General features: G+C 50.0%; 2 protein-coding genes across 6 annotated transcripts in view; both read left to right on the top strand.

The window, feature by feature from the left end:
* SIN3A (SIN3 transcription regulator family member A) overlaps positions 1-12,692 on the top strand; it is a 72,886-nt gene extending 60,194 nt beyond the window's left edge. For all 3 annotated transcript variants that reach the window (XM_049852658.1, XM_049852657.1, XM_049852656.1), the window contains 5 exons: positions 1,800-1,973; positions 6,922-7,014; positions 7,659-7,753; positions 8,306-8,513; positions 10,109-12,692. In XM_049852658.1, coding sequence (XP_049708615.1) covers positions 1,800-1,973; positions 6,922-7,014; positions 7,659-7,753; positions 8,306-8,513; positions 10,109-10,339 — 801 coding nt within the window. In that variant the 3' untranslated portion in view covers positions 10,340-12,692. The remainder of the gene's footprint in view (positions 1-1,799; positions 1,974-6,921; positions 7,015-7,658; positions 7,754-8,305; positions 8,514-10,108) is intronic.
* A 560-nt stretch (positions 12,693-13,252) lies between these two features.
* Positions 13,253-25,040, top strand: MAN2C1 (mannosidase alpha class 2C member 1). 3 transcript variants are annotated; one of them, XM_049852661.1, is made up of 26 exons: positions 13,253-13,594; positions 13,876-14,001; positions 14,464-14,587; positions 15,757-15,827; positions 17,368-17,545; positions 17,824-18,013; positions 19,156-19,262; positions 19,468-19,578; positions 19,937-20,029; positions 20,153-20,269; positions 20,410-20,505; positions 20,606-20,751; positions 21,074-21,197; positions 21,509-21,630; positions 21,779-21,864; positions 21,990-22,145; positions 22,286-22,396; positions 22,533-22,668; positions 22,917-23,021; positions 23,133-23,289; positions 23,408-23,551; positions 23,908-24,017; positions 24,111-24,190; positions 24,357-24,505; positions 24,592-24,701; positions 24,780-25,040. In XM_049852661.1, the coding sequence occupies exons 1-26, from the start codon at positions 13,494-13,496 to the stop codon at positions 24,904-24,906; spliced, it is 3,177 nt and encodes a 1,058-aa protein (XP_049708618.1). In that variant the 5' UTR covers positions 13,253-13,493; the 3' UTR covers positions 24,907-25,040. The 3 variants fall into 3 exon arrangements, with proteins under 3 accessions (XP_049708618.1, XP_049708616.1, XP_049708617.1); XM_049852659.1 differs by having other exon boundaries at positions 13,254-13,594; positions 21,746-21,864; positions 22,299-22,396; positions 22,574-22,668; XM_049852660.1 differs by having other exon boundaries at positions 13,256-13,594; positions 22,299-22,396; positions 22,574-22,668.
* The last annotated feature ends 116 nt before the right edge of the window (positions 25,041-25,156 follow it).

Below are 25,156 nucleotides of genomic sequence, written 5' to 3'. Positions count from 1 at the left end.
CTCGTTGTAGTTTTGATTCGCATTTCTCTAATCTGCCACTCCATTTTTACAAACATACATTTCAAAATTAAGCCATACAGTTATCTGACCCTTTTCAGGCTAATTTAACCGGGATTTATTATGTTTTAAGAATACAGTAGACATCCAAGCATAACACTCAGAAAGTGGCCAGACATCCAGGGACTGGACTGGAAGGTTTTTTTCCTCTCCTGCATACCCTCTTTCTAGACATCTGCTCCATTCTTATGCTTCTGTGCGGACAGACATCTGCACTCAAGGCTTCTCCAGCCCCCTGAGGCTTTAGTGTGCCGTGGGCAGCGCCAGTGTTACCTGACTTTTCCATCCAGATGCTGCTCCTTAAAAAACCGACCCCACTCAGTGTGTCATTTCAGATTACCAGATGTTAGAACCTGATCAGCCTAATTCGGGGGTGTCCCTGGACATGAGTGCTGCTGTCGCCCTTTCCAGAGGCTTTGGATGGGGAGTCAATGATAATGGTCTGCTTTAACAGAAAGTATAAAGCTCTATGGTAGAGACCATGCTTTGGATATATTTTTTTGCCCACCTTTTTCTCCTTTATTTAAGCATCTCCAGCTGCTAAAGATACTAGTTTTTCCACCACCTTCAAATTACTCATCCTTCTGACTTTGTGCTATATCTGATTATCTACAAATAAACATACTTGTCATTTAAGACTTTTTTAATGTTAAAAATAAGTAGTTGTCATAGTTACTAGCACTTCAAAAAGAATATCTTCCTAAAAATAGGATGCTTTAGTGGTTATGAGAATTTTAAAGTAAGATAGACAATTGATAACAAAATTGATGTTTTACTTTCTACTTGTATCTGCGCATTCTGTGGCATTTTGGTGAATAAAGTTTCGTTTGAGAGAATTTTTCACGACCTATGAGAATGGAAACTCTGAAAGGTTCAACTTTGTAGTCATCAGGTAGTTTAATATAGTCACAAAAGTTACCATTAGTCAGTCACAGTTGACCTGTGTTGAAAATGAGTTAAAGTTTATATAATTCAAGTACTGTCTATCAGGTGTAGGAAAATAAGTATACGTTGGAAAGAGTATAGGGGCTTAGGCATCGGGAAGGTTGAATATTAGTGTCAGTTCTGCTTCTTCAGCTGAGGGCCTCTGGGAAGTTAATTCAACAACTGTTTCTTAAATGAGTTTCGGTCTTTGTACTGGGGCTGGGGGTAGTGATGAGGAGCTTGCTTTCAAGATTGTCCAAGGCCCTGTTCTCACCTCAGTTCGCCTAAAATGTAGGTTTGTTTCATAAGTGTACACCCTCTCCTGCCTCCTTCTCCTAGGGTAGTTGTGAGAATCAAATGAGAATATGTGTAAAAACATTGAAATGGTTATGTATATATATGAGCCATGCAAATATATTGAAACAAAAGTAGATTATGCTTACCAGGGGCTGGGGAGGGAGTTAGAAGATACATAAAAGAGCCATGGAAATTTTCTTTCATGAGAAATACCTTTTAAAAGTTTTTTAGATCCATAATGCAATTGGGAATTAGTGAACATTTGTATTTTTCCTTTAAATAAACACATTGACCTGAGTTTTTTAATAAATATGAAAGTTTCACTCATGGGCTAGTGGTACCGTTGAAGATCTTGGCTAAGTTATTCTCCAAGAAAATAAAATAGTGGTTTTCTAAAATTTCCAGCCAGAAAAACCCTTTTGGAGGCAAGTGACTGGACAATCAAAGGGAGGTTGAGTGTAGGACAGGGAGAAGTAGGTATTTTCTTGGTTCACTGACGACTGGCCCTTGTTTTATTTCAGCTGCAGCACATCGTGAGTGATGAGATCTGTGTGCAGGTGACTGACCTCTACCTGTCAGAAAACAATAATGGGGCCACTGGAGGCCAGCTGAACACACAGACTTCAAGGAGCCTCCTAGAGTCAACGTATCAGAGAAAGGCAGAGCAGCTCATGTCAGATGAGAATTGCTTTAAGGTGAGAGTTGCTGGTGACAATGTAAGTTGTTAGAACTGTCTTGGCGAGAAGTCAAAAACTGTACATACCAGGGTACTTTGACCCAGTGGTCCCATTCCTAGAACTCCTTAGAGGTTCTAATGAGCCCATTAGAGGAAATGCAAAAACATGAAAGTGGAAGTGAAGCCCCCCCAACCCCGACCCCACCGTGAACATTCCACTTTGTTTCTTTCCTGCTATTTTTTTTATGCCTTTAAAAAAAACTTAGTTGTATGATTTTTTACAGTTTTATTTTCTGCTTTTTTCTCTAAACGTTATTCCATATTATATATAACACTTTGTAAACATGGTTTAAAAACATTTATGCGTGTAATCCATGATCATTGTAGTAAAGATAGAAAATGCAGACAAAAGAAAAAATAATCACTTAATACTTCTTCCCAGAAATAGTCACCGATGACATTTCTAGACTTTTCTGTGCTTGAATATATATTTTGAAAGAGATTGTACTGATGCAGTGTTCTGTAACCTATTTTGCTCAATTAGCAATGCATTGGGGTTTTCAGCATCTTTTTTTATACCTATTTAATATCTTATTTTCTAGAGAATCATGACTGTCTTACTGGACATGTAGGTTGTTTCCAGTTTATTATAAAAGCAAACAGAAACAACCTAAATGTCCAAACCAGCGTGGGAATGGTTAACGGCAGCCTATCATGCAAATACAGGGTGACATACTTGCAGTCACTAAAAATTATAAATTGTAAAAATGCTGAAACAAAGAAATGGATACGAAAGTATATGTACTATGACTGCAGCTATGTCATAAATGGGCACAGTTGGTCAGAGCCTGTATAAAGGGCAGGGGCAAGTAGCCCAGAACAAGGTTTGTAGTTGGCAGAGCAGAGAGATCTAAGCTAAATACCTTGTTGGATCTGTTCGATGTAGTTTAATGATCTGATCCCATATTGTTCACATAGTTGTCTGGTTGTGCTTTCATCAATTTTTAACCCGTCACCTCTGTCTTTTCCTAATTTAGAATCAGAGAACTGGAAATGAGTTTTCTAGTTCAGTCTCAGATCTAATTTTCAAATATCAGTCACCGAGGATTTTCCCATTCCAAAAAATACTTCCTAAGCTCTTCAGGGTTTAAATCTTTAAATGTTTGTTTTGAGTTTACTGGAGTTTACTGTGTGTTTAGTTTTCATGGTGAACGAAATTACAATCCTCACCCACAAGGAGTTAATGTAATTGAATTGTGCAGATAAGGGGCTATGAAGGAATGGATAGAACCACCGTGTAGGCAAAAATGTTTATCAGAGTGCAGAGGGAATAGCAGGAACAAAGGCTTAGGAACCAGCAAAGTTCTGCCGCCCAAGTGATCCTTCTTTAAAACGTTTGGCATAGAGAGTAAACTTCGGTAGTCTCAGTTTGGCGTAAGCAGCCCTCCAGATTCTCTAGTCCTCCCCTCTTCCCTTTCCAGCCTCATCTCCCTTCATTTATTCTGTGCACATGCTACACTGCTTGGCGCTGTCAAGCATGTTTCTCTCTCTGATGCACATATATCCAGACCTTGCCTGTGCATTTACATATACGTGTGTGTATGTAGAAATAAATAGTGTTAGACTATGCATATTCTACATCTTTTTTTCACTTAATGTGTCTTAGAATTTGTTGTAATTTGATTTATATATAGACTTACATCATTTTTTAACTGCTGTGATGTATTTGATAGTATGGATGTACGGTGGTTTTAGAGACTCCTTCCCTTATTTATTTTTTTTCTTTTCCTTATAGATGAACGTTAAACTCTTTCCACTTTTTACTGTCCTGCATACTGCTGCATTGAATAGCCTTTCAGTCTGTGTATCCTTGTGTGCATGTGTTAGTATTTGTCTAGGTTCAAGACAGAAAAATGAAGTGACTGGGTCAAAGGCTGTGCATAGTTTAAAATTTAAATTGTAATGGATATTACCATTTCACCTATTAAAGTGGCAGTCTGTACCAGTGTACACTTTCATAAGAACACTTATTTCCTCATCCCTTGGTCGACACCTGGTGTTACCAAATGTTTTTATTTTTGCTGGTCACGTGGACAGAAAATCGTATTATTTTAACTCACGTTTTCCTGTTTCCTACTGTTACCCATTTCTTTTTCCTCTTTGTATTGCTTGTTCATATCCTTCCCCTTCTTTTTGTGAAGTGTAGTGTTTGTTTGTTTGTTTTTTTAATGTGCTTATATCAAAATGGTTTTCTCTGCCTGAAATTGGTCTTCCCCTGTATCCGTCAGTGCCACTTTAGGGAAATAAAGCCTTTCTCAGCTTGCTGAGGAGGAATGATTTACTCTCACAGCACATTGGGCATGTCTTTAGAATAATACTTTCCTGGTTACTTAGTTGTAGGTACGGCCGTTTATATTCCTACTTCCTTTAGTAAACTGAGCTCCTTCAAGCAAAAACCGTGTTCTTTTCTGAATGTGTCCCCTGCCCTGATGGATTGTAGACATTCAGGGACTGTATTGAACGAATCAAGTATGGGATGTTGGTGAAGGAGGTCTAAATGGTAGAGGATCTTTATAAGCATACAAAGTATTAGGTATGGATTTTCTTGTGGTTGGTGAGCTGTGAAGCATTTTAAGGACTAAATACCCCGTTGGAGTTGAGCTTTCAGAAGTACCAGTTTGGCATCATTGAGTAAGGAGGAGTGAAGATACTGGAGACATGCTTGCAATGGGAGGGCTATTGAACCGGGGTGAGGGCCGTGAACAATGTAATAATGACGCTAGTCAGTAAGACCTGGACGCTGCCTACAGAGGTGAGAGAGCTGGCAGGAAAACATGGTATAAGGCCTCCCAAGACAGCCGACATAGGTGGAGGAGCTGCTTGGGGTGAAGTTGAGTTTAGTTTTAGACAAGTGGGGAGGAGGTCGGATCTTCTCCATGTGATTCCAGTAGTGATCGTGTCTGCAGCAAGCCCTTAGGGTGACCGCAGCAAGCCCTTAGGGTGACCGCACCAACCGTCCCCGTAGCGATCGTGTCTGCAGCGAGCCCTTAGGGTGACAGCACCGATCATCCCCATAGTGATCGTGTCTGCAGCGAGCCCTTAGGGTAACAGCACCGATCGTCCCCATAGTGATAGTGATCGTGTCTGCAGCGAGCCCTTAGGGTGACAGCACCGATCGTCCCCGTAGTGATCGTGTCTGCAGCGAGCCCTTAGGGTAACAGCACCGATCATCCCCATAGTGATAGTGATCGTGTCTGCAGCGAGCCCTTAGGGTGACAGCACCGATCGTCCCCGTAGTGATCGTGTCTGCGCGAGCCCTTAGGGTGACAGCACCGATTGTCCCCGTAGTGATCGTGTCTGCAGCGAGCCCTTAGGGTGACAACACCGATCGTCCCCGTAGTGATCGTGTCTGCAGCGAGCCCTTAGGGTAACAGCACCCACTGTCCCTGTAGTGATACTGATCGTGTCTGCAGCGAGCCCTTAGGGTGACAGCACCGATAGTCCCCGTAGTGATCGTGTCTGCAGCGAGCCCTTAGGGTGACAGCAGCGATCTTCCCCGGGTTCTGAACGGAGGGGCACGTGTGTCCTCATTTTAGTGTTCTTTTATGTCAGACAGGGTTGACTTTGCCTCTATGTGTTGCTTTTATATATTACATATTTTTAAATTACACAAATAATCTGAGCACAATGCAGAATTCCAAGTTTCAAATACAGTCGATAGCACTGCAGTAAATCTTAATGCGTTCATATTTTGGGGTCCTTGTTTTGTTTCAAGCCCTGTTTCATATCTTGTGTAGTCTTTATTACAGTGTACGTGCAGTTGTTCTTGGTTGTTGATATTTTCCACATAATGTTGGTATGAATTTTTTTGTTTTTTTCTGTAGTACGTCTTAGAAATGGGATTATCAAGTGAGGGGGCACTGACTTTTTATGGTTCTGACTACATATGCCTTCTTTTCTTTCTGAGAACAAAATAATTGCTTTTTAAAGAACTCTTAATGGCACTGATTATTTTAGCTAATCTTTAGGAGATAAGAAATAGTACTTTTTTTTTTTTACTTTTATTGAGCTTCAAGTGAACGTTTACAAATCAAGTCAGTCTGTCACATATAAGTTTACATACATCTTACTCCGTACTCCCACTTGCTCTCCCCCTAATGAGTCAGCCCTTCCAGTCTCTCCTTTCGTGACAATTTTGCCAGCTTCCCACTCTCTCTATCCTCCCATCCCCCCTCCAGACAGGAGATGCCAACACAGTCTCAAGTGTCCACCTGATACAAGTAGCTCACTCTTCATTAGCATCTCTCTCCTACCCACTGTCCAGTCCCTTTCATGTCTGCTGAGTTGTCTTCGGGGATGGTTCCTGTCCTGTGCCAACAGAAGGTTTGGGGACCATGACCGCTGGGATTCCTCTAGTCTCAGTCAGACCATTAAGTCTGGTCTTTTTATGAGAATTTGGAGTCTGCATCCCACTGCTCTCCTGCTCCCTCAGGGGTTCTCTGTTGTGCTCCCTGTCAGGGCAGTCATCGATTGTGGCCGGGCACCATCTAGTTCTTCTGGTCTCAGGATGATGTAGGTCTCTGGTTCATGTGGCCCTCTCTGTCTCTTGGGCTCTTAGTTGTCGTATGACCTTGGTGTTCTTCATTCTCCTTTGCTCCAGGTGGGTTGAGACCAATTGATGCATCTTAGATGGCTGCTTGTTAGCATTTAAGACCCCAGACACCACAAGAAATAGTACTTTTTGTCTTAACATACTTCATTTTGCTGGTTGTGAGATTGGATTTTTGACTTTCTTGTCATTGTCCTCTCAAGCTTTTGAATGTTTTCCTCATCTCTTCAACTGTAACAAAGAGGAAAAGAAATTTTTTTTTTAACTTTTGAACTCTTAGCTCCCCACACCCAACCCTTCAGAAGGTAGTTTATAATTTTAGAGATGTATTTTATTTACACTTAGCATTTATTTGCAGCTTATGTTCATTCAGAGCCAAGACAAGGTTCAGCTGACCATTGAGCTTCTGGACACGGAAGAGGAGAACTCGGATGACCCCGTGGAAGCAGAGGTAGGGCCAAGCATATTGCAGAAACCATGTGCTGAACCGAGCTGTCATGTCCTGAGAGTCTGCCCAGCTGACCATCTTCTAGAAGGATAGGGCAGCCTTTTTATTGGGCTAGATGAAGCCAGAAGTTCGCAGCCTCATAGAGTAGACAGCGTGAAGGGGCTTTCATAGTTGGGTCTGTCAGGTAATATAAATGAGAGATGCAGGCTGAATGTATGACAGTGGGGAATACAGGGGAAAGACTTGCTTAGTGGGAATATTGGCTCGTGGCTGCCATGTCTTTTAATTTTTTTTTCCCCAAGATATGCCAGAAATCCAGGTTTTAATGTGAAAAGGTACTGATTTTCAAACATTTGCCACTGTACTTTTTTTTTTTTTTTCCCAACAAAACCCCCTGGAGAAGTAAAACTTGTAAGTCAGCTTCTATTCATTCATGACTTCTGATAAGAGGAGAAACTTCAGGTCTTGTTAGCTAATAAAATTTTTAATCTTTATGCTAATACCAAGTAACAAATATTGTGGAGATTTTTTTCTTGAAATTTAGGGATTTTGGAAATTTTAGCATAGAATTTGCTAGACTTCCTGATGAAGATGGAGTTCTGTTTTTGTGATCTCCTCCTGCTCTCATTTTGTGTTTATAATCCTAGCGCTGGTCAGACTACGTGGAGCGTTACATGAATTCCGATACTACCTCTCCTGAGCTCCGTGAGCATCTGGCACAGAAACCAGTGTTTCTCCCGAGGTAAGTGAGCCAGGTCACCTTTCAGCAGTGTACACTTGTGTGCAGTTGAGGAATGGGGAGTTACGTGACTCTCAGATTATTGGTTTTCACTTGGTAATTATTCGCCCGGCCTTCTGAGGATGCTAATTGAAGATTTGTATGGCTACTACAGCATGCGCTCAGGTGGGGCATATGTCAGAGCATCGTAGAACAGTATATATGGTATGATCCTGTTTTGTCCAGAAAAAATGCCAAAGCAGAATTACATCTGGCAAGTACATATGTAAATAGAGGGCTGGAAAATTTTACTCAAAGCTGTTAACAGTGGCTACCTCTGCTAAGGCAAATGGAATTGGGAGAGTTGAAAGTAGAGCATGATTCAGGGTTTCTACTTTTGTTTTTCTGTATTCAGTTTTTTTTTTTTTTTTTTTAAAACAGTGAAACCATTGAACATTGTTTGCATGTATATAATTAAAATTGTGATAAGTACCGTGAAGACGTATAATAATGACAACAAATTCAGGGGGAGTTATGGGAGTGTACAGCTGGACAGTCTCTCATTCGGCTTTGTAGGAACCTGCGGCGCATCCGGAAGTGCCAGCGTGGTCGAGAACAGCAGGAAAAGGAAGGGAAGGAAGGAAACAGTAAGAAGACCATGGAGAATGTGGATAGCCTGGATAAGCTGGAGTGTAGATTCAAGCTGAATTCCTACAAGATGGTATATGTGATCAAGTCGGAGGACTACATGTATCGGAGGACTGCCTTGCTCCGGGCTCATCAGGTGAGAGCTTGTAACTGGCACTCCTCTGCACATCGCTCTCCTCAACCAGACCCACCCAGAGTCCTTTGACTGTTTTTCTTCTTTCATGAAAACCTGCTCTTAGAGCTGAGAATTGTTCAGTAAGCAGTTAAGTTTACCTGGTGCAGTTATGTGCCAGACACTCTGGCAGCCCCAGGACTATGACACTGAAGTAGAGCAAATAAGGTCGTGTGATAAGCACTACCAAGGGAACAGCTCAGGCGAAGTGATCAAGGGGTAACAAGCCTTGCAGGCCCTGCTTTCATGGGGGAAGTCTCTGAGGAGGTGACGCTTGAGGCCTGCATAATGACAGGGAGCCAGCCTCTGAAGAGCTGAGGGGGGGAGGTGCTTTCCAGGCATAGAAAACAGCAAATGCAGGGGCTAGGAGGAAGAAAAGGACTTGGCATGTTGGAGAAACTAATAAAGCCAAGTGTAGAGCTACGGGGAAACCTGGGATGAGTGAGGATAGAAAGGTGGGCAAAGGCCACATCCCTTGGCCTTGTAGGCTGTGGCTTGGATTTTGTTTGAGGTACATTGTTGATAAAGATGGCTTGCACTGCTCTAAGGAAAGTAGGTGTGAGGGATGCAAAGTTGGAAGAGCAGAGATGAGAGGTGATGGTGACCTGGACTACCGTGGTAGCATGGAATTGTAGAGTTGAACAGACTGTAGATATGATGTAGAGATGTAATTGACAGGCTATGGCGATAGATCTGATGTGGGGAGGTAAGAGAAAGCGCATCAAAGATGATGCCTAGGTTTGTGTTTTGTTTTTGCTTTAGTAAATGGAAGTTTGAGGGTACATCTGTTGATAGGAAGGGCCAGGTTCGGGGGGCAGATCAAGAACTGTTTTGAACTGGTTTCGTTGGAAAGGCCTGTAAAACATTCAAGTAGGAGATGCTGGGTGGGCAGTTCAGTGCACTTCTCTCACGGCACTGAAAGCAACTGCTGGGTGTTATTGTATGTCCGCATTCTCTGGTTCACATTCTTTGGGGACCTGGACCTCACCTAGTTCCTACCTTGTGTGTGGGCACCAATAAACATTTACTGGTGCATAGGTGGGAATGGAAACGTCCGTTGGAGATCTGCTGTGCCCGGCACTCTGCTGAGCCGAGCGAGGTACTGTGGTGAAAGGGACAGTAAATTTTGAAGCCCTTTCTTTGCACTTTCTTACCGATAACTAGATCTCCACGCTGACAGAAATGACCAACAGCTGTGGCTTGTTGTGTCACTCTGTGGGGTGCATTAGAATCAGCTTGGGTCACCAATGTAAAATGCCGATTGGTGGGATCTGGTGATTCTGCTGCCTGCCAAAATTGAACAGCACTGTGCTAGTTTGCACAGAGCCTGTTTTGGCCTTTGGTTTGGGGTGTTGCAGCTTTCCATCTCCTCACGTTTCATATTCTTAACGCTTTCAATTCTCCTCTTTAAACAGAGACTCCCTGTTGCCTTTTTCTACTGCCTAGTGGTATCTGAAACTTGAGCCCACATCTTTCCTCCTTTAGGAGAAAATTGGACTTTGTATTTGAAGGCTTTTTGGGTCCTAGTTCAAGTTGTATTTTCTTTTTCTGTTTTGCAGTCCCATGAGCGGGTAAGCAAGCGGTTACATCAGAGGTTCCAGGCCTGGGTAGATAAATGGACCAAGGAGCACGTGCCCCGTGAAATGGCAGCGGAGACCAGCAAGTGGCTCATGGGTGAGGGGCTGGAGGGCCTGGTGCCCTGTACCACCACCTGTGACACAGAGACCCTGCACTTTGTGAGCATTAACAAGTACCGTGTCAAATACGGCACAGTATTCAAAGCCCCGTAACTGCAAAGCCAGAGCAGATAACCTGAGGGGGGAGTGTGTGTGTGGGCATGTGCACTCACTCACACTGGAGAAACAAGGAAGATGCCTTTCAAGCCTCACTGGGCCTCTCTGGGACATGGCCACCTGATCTTTGTGTGGCTGGTGCAACCTGGTACCAAGTGGGCTACATATGAGGAACGTGGATACCTTACAAAGCCAGAGCTGGAACTTTTCCTGAGGGGTTTTGGGCACTCGCCTGCCCTGGAGGGGAAGGAGGTCCCTGCAAGCACAGAGACATGCTGCTTGCTTGCACACACTAGCAGAGCTGAGACTGGAGTCTCCTGTGGCCTGACCTTCAGTGAGGGAACCGGCTGCTGTTCACACTTTGACCGGATGAGAGTGCATTTACAAAGACTGGGGAAGGATTTGAAGCGCAAATGGATTGTAACTCCTGATGGTCACTGCGCCTTCCCCTTCCCCTCAAAAGGAAAAAACAAACTGGATTTTTAATTTTTTTTTTTTTTTTCTGGTCACTCAAGCACACCTAGATCACCCATTAGGTTTTATCTGGGACCTGCAGTTTGGCTCTGGGATTGATCATCTTGTGGATTTGATTCCTGACGAATCTTTTGCTGACCACCCTTTTCTCTCTCTGGTTCTCAACCTCGACAAGTTCAACTCAGTCGTCCTTTTTAGCTCCCGTGGAACTGTTTTGTACCTGCTTCTTTACTAGTCTACCCTAGTGCCATCCACCAGCTTTACTCTCTGACCTGCACACACACACACACAATTTTAACTTTTTTTTTGTAAATAATGTACATACTGTCAATTTTTTATTAAAAGAAATATGATTTGATGTGCTAGCATAACTGCTCTAGCTTCTTGTGTACCATAGTACTATGTGGCTTCAGATTTAGTACCTATGAACAGATGTACAAGACATTTATTACACTTTTTACCAAAGGGAGTTACCGTTGTAGTACTTTTGTGTAAAACTTGTCTTCTTCCTTCTCACCCTCAACTTTTTTTTTTTTTTGTAAATAAATAAAGCTTGGTTCTTACTTAAGGAATAACTTCTCAGCCCAAGTCCCTTGTCCTCACCAGAGAACTATCATGAAGCAGGGATTTGGGGCTTCAACTCCTTATCCAGGATACAAACAGGAGTTTACTTTAAGTGGTTAACTGTTACTTGCACTTGTCCCAAATCAAGGTACTCCAGATTTTAAAAACAGAATACATCATTCTTTTAGTACATGTTTTTTTTTCCTTGTTTAACTGTTTTGAAAATCCTTTATATTTGGGTAAGTTGTCAAGCTACATAGTTTGTATTTCTATATATTTTTTCTTACCCTTATTGGGAATAGGAGTGAACATCTTAAATACCAAACCAGTATTTGAAACAAGTGTGTATAAGGTGTATGGTATAAATGGGGTTGGGAGGGAGAGGATTTGATACATTTCATTAGCAACTGCAAATGAGATATATATACATATATATTTTTAACTACATAAATTTAAACTGGCAGGCATTTAATACAAATGGTGAGGATGTGTGTATGTGGTCAGCCCAGACTTTCTGAGCAAAGACCAACTGGAACCCCTCCCAGCACTCTGGTGGACTTCTCTCCAGCAACAGTTGCCCTAGTCAGAGTTGTAAAGTAACCAATGGTGTTTTCTGTTTGTTTGCTTTTTAATTAAAAATTACCACCACCACCAAAAAGAAAAAAATTGGCACCTGGATTCTCAAAACACATGGTAGACAGCTCTGTGATCTTAGGCTTTTTTCTTCTTTTTCATGTAGGACAGAAGACTCATGTAGGAAAAGAGTGTAGGGTGGCAAGAAGAGCCAGCCAGATGGGAGGAGGAGATTACAGGGCAAAGCCGGGGAGGTGCCCAACCTGGGGGTGGAGTGATGAGTACTGATCCTCAGATGTTCTAGCAATAACTCATCTACACTCCTCTGATCCCTCTAGAAGGATCATGTTGACCTGGAGCCATGTGGGAAGTTGATGGGGCCTGGCCAGGGGCAAGCCAGCTATTGCTGCCCTGGCAGTATTACGTCCAGAGCGTTTGTTTGCCAAGTCAGGATGGGGTTTCAGGGCAGTTCAAAACCCCAACCCACCAGTGCAACCAACAGAAGGGGGAGCTTCATCAGCAGCTAGGGTTTTCATAGGTAGCATTTTTCATCCTTCCTGCTGTCTGACATCTGAGCTCCAAGCTCTAATAAACCCAGCCTGTATTATAGCAGAAAGTTATCTTTATTTTAAATCACGTTTTGTATTCTGTACTTAACCTTCCTGTGTGATTTGCATTTGAAATGTTGTAAACTTGGTCAGTATTTCCATTAAAATATCAGGGCTTATGTTGTGTATATTTTTCTTCCTAATGATTTTAAACAAGGACTCCCTAGCAGGCCGAGGAGGAAGAGCACAGAGCTGCTAATGAACTATTGGGGTAACTTCCGGTTGAAACTGGAGGTCTGTTTCTACCATTATGATTTCCCTGGAGGCTTATCTTCAGGGCTCTGTGGTGAAGTACATTCTACTGGGATCCTAAGTGCTGTGACTGATCTGCCTTCTCAAATCAAAGTCTTTCCAGAGTTTATGGTGAGGAACAAGTTAAGGATATACTTAACATACAACATGTCATAGAGAAAGCCGGGATCACCTGGTGGCAGATCTGATCAGCGTGAGAGCACCCCCCGACCCGGACCGCCCAGCCCTCCTCGCTTTAAGCAGACGCCAGTTTCTGTGTCCACGGAGATGGCCAGAGCCAGGGCTCAGGCTGGGCTGAGGGGAAGGGGCTTCCCGCTTGCTGCTGCAGATGCCGGGCATGAGCTGGTGCTGCCGCAGCCAAAACTCCCCCTAATAGGTCCCATGCTGCTGTCCTGAGACCTTCGGGAATCTGAACGCCAACTTCCCGTTTCAATGACAGCGGCCCACTAGCTCGGACGTGGCAGAGGAGAACCTCGAAACCGCGCCCTTTACCTTTCAGCTAGCCCCCTCCCCGCCCCTGCTCAGCTCAGAGCAGCTGTGCTTCCGAGAGTCGTCGGTGTTCCAAGAAAAGGTGCCTGGGGCGGAAGGCGCTCTGCGGACGCCGGAACCTTTGGTTGAGGACGGTAGACCGCGCCGGCCGCGCAAAGGGGACTTCCGGGGAGAGGAGTGGCCGCGCGGCGATGGCGGCGGCGCCGGCTCTCAAGCACTGGCGCACCACGCTGGAACGGGTGGAGAAGTTCGTGTCGCCTCTCTACTTTACCGACTGTAACCTCCGCGGCAGGTGCGCCCCCTCTCCCGGGGAGCCGCCCGACCGCATCCGCACACCTCAGCCTTCTCTTCCGGGGGGAAACCCAAGCCACGGCCACCGGGGCCACGGTGTAAAGTGCCCGCCGGGGACAGGGCAGGGGCCTCGGAGGGCAGGGGAAGGGTGTGCTGCGCTGCGGGACTGCTGGGCACCTCTCTGGCCGCTGGATCGAGGGAACGCATGTCCTCTCCCACCGGCCGGCCCGCGGGTGGAAAGGGGGCAGCCTCGAGCGCACGCCCACCGGCCCTTCCCCGCAGACTCTACAGGGACAGCTGTCCCGTGGCAGCACTCTCCAGCTTCCTGACGCCTGAGAGGCTTCCCTACCAGCAGGCTGTCCAGCAGGACTTCCGCCCGGCGCAGGTCGGCGACCGCTTCGGACCCACGTGGGTAACGCCCAGAGGGAGGGCGGGCACGGTGGACCAAAGGGAAGGGCCCCCACCAGGCTTGCTAACCTGCAGAAGCACTGGGAACTCACCACCTCTGAGGGCCAAACCTCCATTGTCCGCCTTCTGCCCTAGAGTCACACGGAACAGAGCCGCACCCTCTGCTGGGACTAGCTCCCCAGTCCCTCAGCCTTCATGGTAGTTTTCATCTTCCTCATTTCCCCAGTCTCTGTCCTTTAGAACAAGCACCCTAGGTGTCCCTGACACCTCTGCCTCTTGACCTCATTTGGCAGCAACCACCCCATTGCTCCTTTCTTGTGGCTCAGAGCCTGGAGCACCTTGTTTTGCAGATGCTTGGGAGAAGGTCCCAAGCTCGTTGCTGACACTTAATTCAAGGAAGTGTGTCAACACCACTGGGAAACAGCCTTGACCTCCAGGCACATCTCCATCACTCTCTTGCAGGTGGTGGACCTCTTGGTTCCGGGTGGAACTGACCATTCCGGAGGCATGGGTGGGTCAGGAAGTTCACCTTCGCTGGGAAAGTAATGGAGAAGGCCTGGTATGGCGTGATGGAGAACCTGTCCAGGTGAGAATCCCTGCCTCAGGGGCAGGTATGGCCACATTTTAGCCCTGGTCTCTGGAGAAGCCACAGCTGAGTGACCCTGCTTACAGGGCGGTATCAGAATTTCAGGACTGGGGAAGTTGCCACTTGAACACCTGGGTAACTTGTTCCTCCCACACTCGGAAGTTGGATGGGAGGTTATGGATCTCAACATAATTTGTGCTAAACCAGCTCTTCCCCAGACTGACCACCTTCCTAATCTGGATTGAAAATAGTGACTGATCAAGTACAGTAATACAAGTACAAATCCATTTATCAACCCTCTATTAGGTGCCAAGTGCACCGCTAAGGGCGTTGCAGACCATATCACTTTTTATTTTTAGTTTTTAATAAGCTAGTTTTTATTGTATATAATACTTATAGGGGAAATTTTTCAAACAACTCTGGATGGTATGAAGTGAAAATTGAAGTCCTCTTCTCCTAAAGTAATGAATCTCTTCTCATCACCTTGTCCCATTCCCCAGCTATGACCACTATTACCTGTCTTGTTTATACATCCAACCATATCAGATTTAATCTTGATAACTGATAATCTTTATGCCCATTTACAGATTAAGAATCCCAAATATATAGAGGTTAGTTTACTTGCCCAGATTGACACAGCTTCCATTCCATGTGAGACCAACTCCCAAGCTTAACTCATCACCGTTTGGCACTTCTCATCAACCACTGGGTTAAGGCTGTTGTTCTTCTTGTGAAAGAAGGCAGAGCCCCTCCCTTCTTCCTTCCATGGGCTGGGCAGATGTCTCCTGGGTCAGGCCCTGGGCCAAGCAATGGGGATGTAGTAGAGAATGAGGCAAACCTGGCCCTGACTTCATGGAACTGTCCTTTAGGTATTTATTCAGGAGCTCAGAGGCCACTGGAAGCCCATGTCCAGGGATCCTGACCCCTGCCCAGGACACCCATAAGACCGGGGGGATTTTGCTGGTAAACAGGTATCATTTAGTAGGCATGGCGGCATTGATTGCCAGCAGGGGGTACCTGCTACCAAAGGTCCCTGATTTGTCAACCTTGGCCCTGCCTAGGGAGAAGACCCAGAGCTAAGTACTGGGTAGAGGGGCCTGGCCTCCTTCAGCTTTTGTCTGAACAGTTGAGAGGCCTCACACCCTGACTCTCACTCCACTCCCCACCAGGGTTTGACCACGGAAGGGGAGAAGACCAGCTATATCCTGACTGACAGGCTTGGGGAAGGAGACCCCCGGAAGTGAGTGAGCCACTGTGCCTTGGTGGGTCAGTGCTGTGGGGAATGGGGCAGCAGTGGACCAGGAGGAGTGAGGTCCAGGGTGATCTCAGCAACCTCCCACCCCGCCCTCCAGCACAGCCGTCCTCAAATCCCATAATTTATTTTTTAAAAGAATTTTTTTTCTGACTATAAAAATAATGTTTCCCTTCTTGTGGTAAATGCAGAAAAGCACAAAATAAATAACTGCCATTATTCCACCACCTAAAGGTGACATCATTAAGATCCCAGCATTCATCTTGGTGTTTCTTCCACGTGTGGTTTTTATTAGTTTAAATGGTATTTCTTTGATATTTTGCATCATGTTTTTTTTTCATTCCATATTACAACATGGGCATTTTATGACACCATTAAAGCTCTTCTTAGACACTATTATTGCATTTTATAGTATTTATTAAACATTGTATGGTAGATGCTTCTAGAAATTAAGAATATGATGGTGAATAACATAGTCCTGGATAACAGGATGCAGACATACTCATTACAAAATTGATGAAGGCTCTGAAAGAAAATAAAAAACCAAACCAAACCTGTTGCCACTGAGTTGATTCTGACTCATAGCGACCCTGAAGGACAGAGTAGAACGGTATACCCCATACGGTTTCCAAGGAGCAACTGGTGGATTCAAACTGCCAACCTTTGGGTTAGCAGTGAGCTCTGAACCATGGTACCACCAGGGCTCCATACTGGGAGCTTGATATAGGACTTAGGACACTTGAGAGAGGGGTCAGGAGAAGAAAAGGAAGGGCCAGGGAAGGCTTCCCTAAGAAAGTCATGCTTGTTCTCGGAAGACTAAGTAGAACAGCACCACAGCCCCCCATGCCCTTGAGCACCTTGAACATAACTTACGGCTCCCAGGAATGGCCTCCTCTGCAGTGGTTGATGAGTCTGAGTGCTGGTGGTCTCTGGTCTGATGGGTTGGACCTCTGAGATCCAGACATGCTTTTACTGTGCAAAAAGGTTCAGAGATTAAGGCCTGTAAAAACCTGTTGCCGTCAAGTCAATTCTGACTCCTGGTGACTCTATAGGACTGAGTGGAATTGCCCCCTAGGGTTTCCAATGCTGTAATCTTTACAAGAGCAGACTGCCACATCTTTCTCCTGAAGAGCAGCTGGTGGGTTCAAACCCACCAGCCTTTCGGTTAGCACCTGAGCGCTTAATCACTGCACTACCAGGGCTCCTTAAGACCAAGGCAGTGCTTTGCCAAGACAGCTTTGGAAATAAAAGGCTAAACAGCAGGACTATTCACATGGTTCCATACATGGCTACTTATTCTCCCTGGCTGAGGCAGAACCCTCATCAGCACAACATGGTTTGATCTGGTCTTTCCACCATGAACCACACTGACCTTCTCACACATACATGACACACTTGAGGTTCTCTGGGTGGCAAATCCTGGAGGTGAATGGGGAAGGGTCAGCTGGATACCTTCTGAATTTTCATTCCTCAAGCCACCAGGGTCTTGGCTGGTCCCTTGGCCTGAGGATGCCTCTCACCCTTACAGCCTGACCCTCTATGTGGAAGTAGCCTGCAATGGGCTCCTGGGGGCCGGGAAGGGGAGCATGATTGCAGCCCCTGACCCTGAGAAGATGTTCCAGGTGAGCCGGGCTGAGCTGGCTGTGTTCCACCGGGATGTGTACAAGCTCCTGGTGGATCTGGAGCTGCTGCTGGGCATTGCCAAGGTACCTGCCACCTCATCCCCACCACCTCCAGAGCCCTGCTCAAGGCTGGTTTTTTCTGGGGCCACATAGTTGGAACGCAGGAAATTTAGAATAGGGAGAGTGTTGAGAGATTTCCCTATGTACAGGGGAGCGTGGGGAGACAGTGCTAAGCGGGGGACTAGTGGGAGCAAAGGCTTGGTGGCGGGAATGGAGGTGAGACTTCTTGGGATATCAGCTGGGGCGTGGTTTTGGAGGCTCAGCTAGCTTGAGAAGGGCATTAAAGAGGAACCCTGCTGCAGGGCCTCGGGGAGGACAACCAACGCAGCTTCCAGGCCCTGTACACAGCCAACCAGATGGTGAATATGTGTGACCCCGCCCAGCCTGAGACCTTCCCAGTGGCCCAGGCCCTGGCCTCCAGGTTCTTTGGCCAGCGTGGAGGTGAAAGCCAACACACCATCCATGCCATAGGGCACTGCCACATTGATACAGGTAGGGCAGCTGGCTTAGCTGGCTGTGGGAAGCAGGAGTGCCCTGATTAAAGCCCTGGCTCTGCCCTAGAAGCACTACGTGATCCTCAGCAACTTCTTGTCCCTTTTGGACCTCAGTTTTCCCCATCTGTAAAATGGGGCAGGGGACTGGACTGTGGGCTCACTTATTCTTTCAACAAAATCTGACACCTCATGAGACCCCATGCCAGATACTGGGAATAGGATTATAGAGACTGATGATCACAAATGAGGCCCCTACAATTGGTGCTGTGATGGAAGTAAGTATGAAGAGCTGGGAACCCAGAGGAGACACTTAATCTAGCTAGGTTGGGGGGGATTCAAGAGAGGCTTCCTAGAGGAGGTGACTTTTGAACTAAGTGAGAATGAATAAGAGTTTGACAAGGGTACCCAAGTCCTCAGAGAAGAGCGATGTGGAGTTAATTGAGTTGGGGGCTCAAGAGCAGGGGAGGTTTCCTGGGGAGGATTGAGAGTTCATTTGAACCTAATGACTTCGTGGTATCTGTGAGGCTTATGGGAAATTCAGTTTTAACAAGCTCCCCAAGGTACTGATTCTGAGGCAGCTAAAGCTTCAGACCATGGAACACGGGCTTTCTCTGCTATGCCAAGGTGTTAGTAGTCTGTAGGGGATCTGGGCTGGTAAGGAAGGAATGAGGGCTAGACGTCAGGAGAGGCTGTAGTGCCTCACGCAGGACAACTCACCCAGGCAGGTCCATCTTGGTGAGCTCTGCCCGCTGTTATGGGAAATTCGTCAGCATGTGGGCAGGGGAAGGGTTGATTACTGCTGCCTCTCACAGGATCTTCTCTGGGGGTGTCTAAGCCTTTGATGCAGGCTGTCCCAGGGGCTGGGGTCTCCATTTCCTGACCTGTAAAGTTGAACTGATAGCCCTGCTGCCCCTCCCCCATCCTCTCCTTCCACATTGCAGGAGTGATTCGAGGTGACAGCTCAGGACGGTACCACGGGGCTGTGCAGGACAAAGGGTCTGGGATGGAAAGAGGGCTGGGGTGACTCTCTGGAGGCCCAGGTTGGGCTGGTTGGGCTGCCGGGGCAGGGGTGGGGCTGGGGCTCTGTGAGAAGCTTCGGGTTTTCCTGCTCTCCCTCCACCCCGACCCCTTCCTGTCTAGCCTGGCTGTGGCCCTTCAAGGAGACTGTGCGGAAATGTGCCCGGAGCTGGGTGACAGCTGTGCAGCTCATGGAGCGGAACCCTTCCTTCATCTTCGCCTGCTCCCAGGTCAGGTCAGACAGACAGCCGTGGGGGTCAGGGCAGGCACTTGGAGCCCCCTGGAGCTCAGGTCAGAAGGTGAATCTCTGAGGGCTTCTTAGGCCTGAGGTCAGGGCCCCTCCTCACCCTCAGCCACCCACTGGGCCTCAGAGGCTTGGTCCTGGGTGAGGCCCCTGTTGCTCCTGGCCCAGCTCCTGCCCCCTCTGGCCCACAGGCGCAGCAGCTTGAATGGGTGAAGAACCACTACCCTGGCCTCTATACCCGGCTGCAGGAGTGCGCTTGCCGCGGGCAGTTTGTGCCCGTGGGGGGCACCTGGGTGGAGATGGTGAGTCATTCCGCAGCCCTCAGCCCCAGGCTGTGCTGTCATGGCGCTTCATCTTTGTGGCCTAGGCCCGCCTCAGCTTTGCTGGTGGCTTTCTGCAGGCCATTCCCACCCGCTCTGTGACAAAGCTCGTTACCCCTGGAATTCCCAAGGGCTGGGACTCCCAAGGGGAGGGCTTTTCAAGCACTCATGTCTGCTGACCCAGTCCCGGGAACCCCCCCTGGCCAGGTGGACAGTCAGGCCTCAAGCAGGGAGATGGAACCCCTATGTCAGCTGCAACTGGCTTCTGCATGGTGTGGGCTTGCTGCTGCCTGCTTCCCTCCCGTCACTGACCCGGCTTTCCCTCTTCCCTTATGGCCAGGATGGGAACCTTCCCAGTGGAGAGGCCATGGTGAGGCAGTTCCTGCAGGGCCAGAGCTTCTTTCTGCAGGAGTTTGGGAAGATGTGCTCCGAGGTAGGCTGGAGCTGCCATGCCTGTGGGCCTGGGAGGGGAGCTGGGCCGGGAGCGAGGAGGGACTGAGGTGGGGCCGCCCCGCCAGGAGCCGTGTCTCGTGTTCCAGAGGCCCTTTCCCCGCAGTTCTGGCTGCCAGACACATTCGGCTACTCAGCACAGCTCCCCCAGATCATGCGTGGCTGTGGCATCAGACGCTTCCTGACCCAGAAGTTGAGCTGGAACCTGGTGAATACCTTTCCGGTGAGCAGGCCTCAAGGGGTTTGGGGTCAGAGTGGGCCTGGGTTTCCCTGGCAGAGACAGGACCAGGTCAGGAAGGCCTAGCTCTTCCACTGCCCTGATCCTGGTCTCTCACTCCTCTGCCCTTTCTTCTCTGCCGGCAGCACCACACCTTTCTCTGGGAGGGGCTGGATGGCTCCCGTGTGCTGGCCCACTTCCCACCTGGTGACTCATATGGGATGCAGGGCAGCGTGGAGGAGGTGAGGGGGTACCCGGTGGCCAGGGTAGAGGGAGGACAGGTTGGAGAGGGCCGAGTGTCCCTCCTAGGCTGACCACACTGGCCTGCCCCTACCTGTCCAGGTGCTGAAGACGGTGACCAACAACCGGGACAAGGGACGGACCAACCACAGTGCCTTCCTGTTTGGCTTCGGGGATGGGGGTGGTGGCCCCACGCAGACCATGCTGGACCGCTTGAAGCGGCTGTGCAATACAGACGGGCTGCCCAGGTCAGCCAGTAACTCAGCTCATGTTCAGCGACCCCTGACCCTCGACTTGAGCCCTTCCTCCTGCTCATGTACGGGGCCTGACCCTCCCACTGGGCCATATCCTGCTCCATAGCTGGACCATTGGCTTCTCCAAACTTCTACCCTGGGGGCAACGTGGGGGACAAAGCTGAGGGTGGGAAGGGGCTTCCAGACCTGGCTTCATGTACACGGGAGCTCTGTGTCTGGGGAGCCCCCTGAAGAGGGAGAGTTCCTCTCTCTCGGGGCTGGATTTCTTGTCTGTGCTGCATAGAGCAGGGGAGACCCAGGCCCATGACCTCCTCAGGGTACAGCTGTCTTCTCCGGGGCGGCTCTTCTCAGAGCTGGAGAGTGATCAGGGCCAGCTGTGCACATGGGTCGGGGAGCTCTTCTTGGAACTGCACAATGGCACCTACACCACCCACGCCCAGGTCAGGGGCCAGACGCAGAGGCTGAGGTGGGGACACATGGGGTGTGGACGGAGCCCAGCCCAGACCCAGGGGAAGAGGCTTGTGTTCCCAAGGCTGCAGAAGTGCCGGAGTTGGGTCAGGCAGGAAAGCTGCTTGGAGGAGACAGGACTGAGGGAAGAGGGGGGACGGCATATGGGGCGGGTCACCCACAGAGGCTTTATTCAGGAAGGCCTGGGAAGCCATCAAGGGTTCTGAGCATGGAGGGGGGCTTTGGAAGGTGTCTTGGAACACTTGAACAAGACTCCAAACTGGTCGCTCCACCTGGGACCCAGATCAAGAAGGGCAACCGAGAGTGTGAGCGGATCCTGCACGACGCAGAACTGCTCAGCAGCCTGGCCCTGGTCCGGTGCACCCAGTTCCTGTACCCAGCAGTCCAGCTGCAGTACCTTTGGAGGTCAGCTCTCCTCTGCCCCTGCTGCCCACCTGACGACCTCTCCCCTCTGACACCTCTGTGGCTGCCCCTCCCACCTTCATTTCTCCTGCTTCCCCTCCTTGCCCCCACACCCTAGGGCCTCTGTCATCCCTGCTTGTGCCCCCGGCAGGCTTCTGCTCCTGAACCAGTTCCATGACGTGGTGCCTGGAAGCTGCATCCAGGCGGTGGTGGAGGATGCCATGAGCCACTACGAAGGTGAGGCTGACTACAGGCCTGCCATGTTCTCTAACACCCAGGGCAGAGCCAGGGCGTCCCCTATGGGACACCTAGGTCATCCCAGACCCGTGGCCCCCACCCCTAACCAGCCAGTCTCTCCTCAGACATCCGTTCCCATGGCAATGGACTGCTCAGTGCGGCAGCCGCGGCCCTGTGTGCCGGAGAGCCAGGTCCCGAGGGCCTCCTTATTGTCAACACGCTACCCTGGAAGCGCACGGAAGTGTTGGCCCTACCCAGGCCTGGCGGGGCCCACACCCTAGGTATGAGCCGAGGGGAGGGCTGCTATTGCGGCAGACCAAGAGGAGGGAAGTCACCCAGGCTAGAGGGCCCACATCTTCCCACCCCCACCCCACCCTGAGCAAGGTTCCTGTGAGGTCAGGGAGGCTGCGCTGATGCCCAGGCCTCATCTCCAGCGCTGGTGACAGTGCCCAGCATGGGCTATGCTCCTGCTCCTGCCCCCACTTCCCAGCAGCCCCTGCTGCCCCAGCAGCCTGTGTTCGTAGTGCAAGAGGTGAGTCCTGCAGGGCCCATTGGGGCGAGGGCTGTCCTGGGCTGTTCCCTAACAACATGGGGATTCTGGGCCCCCCAGCCTATAGGGCTGGTGGGGAGGCGTTGGGGGTGGGGTGAGGGGTACTGGTTGTGAGAAGCCCCTGCAGACTCATTCTCAAGGCTTCCCTCTCCCACCAAGACTGATGGTTCCGTGACTCTGGACAACGGCATCCTCCGAGTGAGGCTGGACCCGACTGGCCGCCTGACGTCCCTGGTCTTGGTAGCCTCTGGCAGGTGCCAACCCCTCAGTACCCTCTCCCAATGCCTGGCAGGTGGATCCCAGACCCCATTCTCTGTCCTCTGGCCACAACACTGCCCACAGCAGCACACCAGTGGCTCTAGGCTGGGACCCACACATGGAGGGCAGGCTGTGCTAGGAGTCCCCTGTTTCCTGGGCCTAGTCACCCTGCCCTACCCCTTCTCAAGCAGCCAGGGACGTCGAGGTCATCTAGTTGTAAAACACAATCCCCATGTCCTTGCAGGGAGGCCATTGCTGAGGGTGCCACAGGGAACCAGTTTGTGCTATTTGACGACGTTCCCCTGTACTGGGATGCGTGGGATGTCATGGACTACCACCTAGAGACACGGTGCGGGGTGGGGAGCAGAAGTGGGGGTGGGGTGGGAATGCAGGCCTATCAGGCCCCACCCAAGACCCTCTCCAGCCTGCCCTGGCTCAGTGCCTCCCACCCCTCCCACAGGAAGCCAGTGCTGGGCCAGCCAGGGACCCTGGCAGTGGGAACTGAGGGTGGCCTGCGGGGCAGTGCCTGGTTCCTGCTGCAGCTCAGCCCCAACAGCCGGCTCAGCCAGGAGGTGGTGCTGGATGTTGGGTGCCCCTATGTCCGCTTCCACACCGAGGTAGCAGCGGGGCAGGGTCGTGGTACCTTCCTCAGATGCAGCTGGTGGGGAGGTGGCCGGCACCAGGCCTGTGTGACTCTCCCTTCTCTTCCCCCCGCACCCTCCACCCCGCCTGCAGGTACACTGGCAGGAGACCCACAAGTTCCTGAAGGTGGAGTTCCCTGCCCGTGTTCGGAGCCCCCAGGCCACCTATGAGATCCAGTTTGGGCACCTGCAGCGGCCCACCCACTACAACACCTCTTGGGACTGGGCTCGCTTTGAGGTCTGACGTGGGTGAGGGAGGTGGACTTATCCCTTGCTGGGGAGAGACAAGTTGTGTGGTGTGGGTTGAGAATGATGATGATAACAATGACCAACATTTGCTAGTTCCTAACATGTGTGCCAGACATTGTGCTAAATGCTTTGTTTAGTTTAATACTCATGACTTGGTGGGGTGAGTACTATTAATCCCTATTCTACCGATGTGTAAACTGAGGCATAGAGGCTAGGCTAGGTGCCCAGGGTCTCCTGTAGAGTGTGGTCCCAGAGCTTGCTCTCACCCCAGTGAGAAGCACTTTGGAGACTGGGAGCACAGGAAGGGGTGTAGGCCACCAAGTGGGTCTTGGGTCTGTCCTTCAGGTGTGGGCCCACCGCTGGATGGATCTGTCAGAGTGTGGCTTTGGGCTGGCCCTGCTCAATGACTGCAAGTACGGTGCCTCCGTGCATGGCAACGTCCTCAGTCTCTCGCTGTGAGTGGGGTGCCTGGGAGCCCTGGGGCTGGCACAGGGGCATGGATCTTCCCAAGCCAGAACTCCAGCAGCTCCAACCCATCCCCTCCTCAGCTTGAGAGCTCCTAAGGCCCCCGATGCCACTGCTGATATGGGGCGCCACGAGTTCACCTACGCTTTGATGCCGCACAAGGGTGAGTGAGGGGGATGGTGGGGCCCTCCTGCGGCCTGGGCTCCTTTCTGTCCTTCTCCGAGCGTCCGTTTTTCTCCGACGGTCAGTAGGGAAAGCCTCAGCATCACACCTCCCTGCCCCTTTAGGGGCGTGGGAGGGAAGCCCCCATTTTACGGTCCACACCCCAGGCTCCTTCCAGGATGCTGGCGTCATCCGTGCTGCCTACAGCCTCAACTTCCCCCTGCTGGCACTGCCCGCCCCTGGCCCGGCGCCCGCGGCCTCCTGGAGCGCCTTCTCCCTGTCCACGCCGGCTGTGGTGCTGGAGACAGTCAAGCAGGCAAGGGACAGGGCAGGGGCGGGGGTGGGGCGTGGCCCCGAGAATGGCCCGCCCCGGCCCCGCCCACCGCCCGCCTCCCTCCCCAGGCTGAAGCCAACCCCCTGAGCCGCACCCTGGTCCTGAGGTTGTATGAGGCCCACGGCAGCCACGTTGACTGCTGGCTGCACACGTCACTGCCGGTTCAGGAGGCTGTACTGTAAGTAGAGCACCGAGCAGGGGTGGGGGGTTGGACCTGGTCCTTTGTGGGACCCTCATGGCCCCATCTGTTCTCCAGCTGCGACCTCCTGGAGAAGCGCGACCCAGCTGGCCACCTGCCCCTGCGCGACAACCGCCTGAAGCTCACCTTTTCTCCCTTCCAAGTGCGGTCCCTGCTGCTTGTGCTGCAGCCCCCACTGGACTGAGCCCCTGGCGGCTTTGATTGTAGAAGGGTTTGGAAGCTCCTGGTTTCTGCCTCCCAGCCCCCCTCTGCCCCCCAGCCAATGTACAATAAATCTTCGGATTATGAGCCCCGCTGGCAGCCCCCGAGGGGCCTGTCCTCAAGCTTTGAGGGGGGAGGGTTTTCTCCCAGGCATTTGAGGGCAGGGGCGAGGTCGAAGTCTACCTGTGAAGGCAGAGTCTGGGTTGCAGCCCCTGTGAGAGAGACTGGGGGTC

The sequence above is a fragment of the Elephas maximus genome, chromosome 13, assembly GCF_024166365.1.
Source record: "Elephas maximus indicus isolate mEleMax1 chromosome 13, mEleMax1 primary haplotype, whole genome shotgun sequence".
NCBI classification, from domain to species: domain Eukaryota; kingdom Metazoa; phylum Chordata; class Mammalia; order Proboscidea; family Elephantidae; genus Elephas; species Elephas maximus.
This window is presented reverse-complemented; position numbering and strand designations above follow the sequence as displayed.

Bases quoted from the DNA above. Each gene is read 5' to 3' on its own strand.
- MAN2C1 (XM_049852661.1), top strand. From the start codon at position 13,494: ATGGCGGCGGCGCCGGCTCTCAAGCACTGGCGCACCACGCTGGAACGG. The intron at 22,397-22,532 runs GTGAGTCCTGCA...GGTTGTGAGAAG, and splicing joins CTGTGTTCGTAGTGCAAGAG to CCCCTGCAGACTCATTCTCA. The intron at 24,191-24,356 runs GTGAGTGAGGGG...TCCACACCCCAG, and splicing joins CGCTTTGATGCCGCACAAGG to GCTCCTTCCAGGATGCTGGC.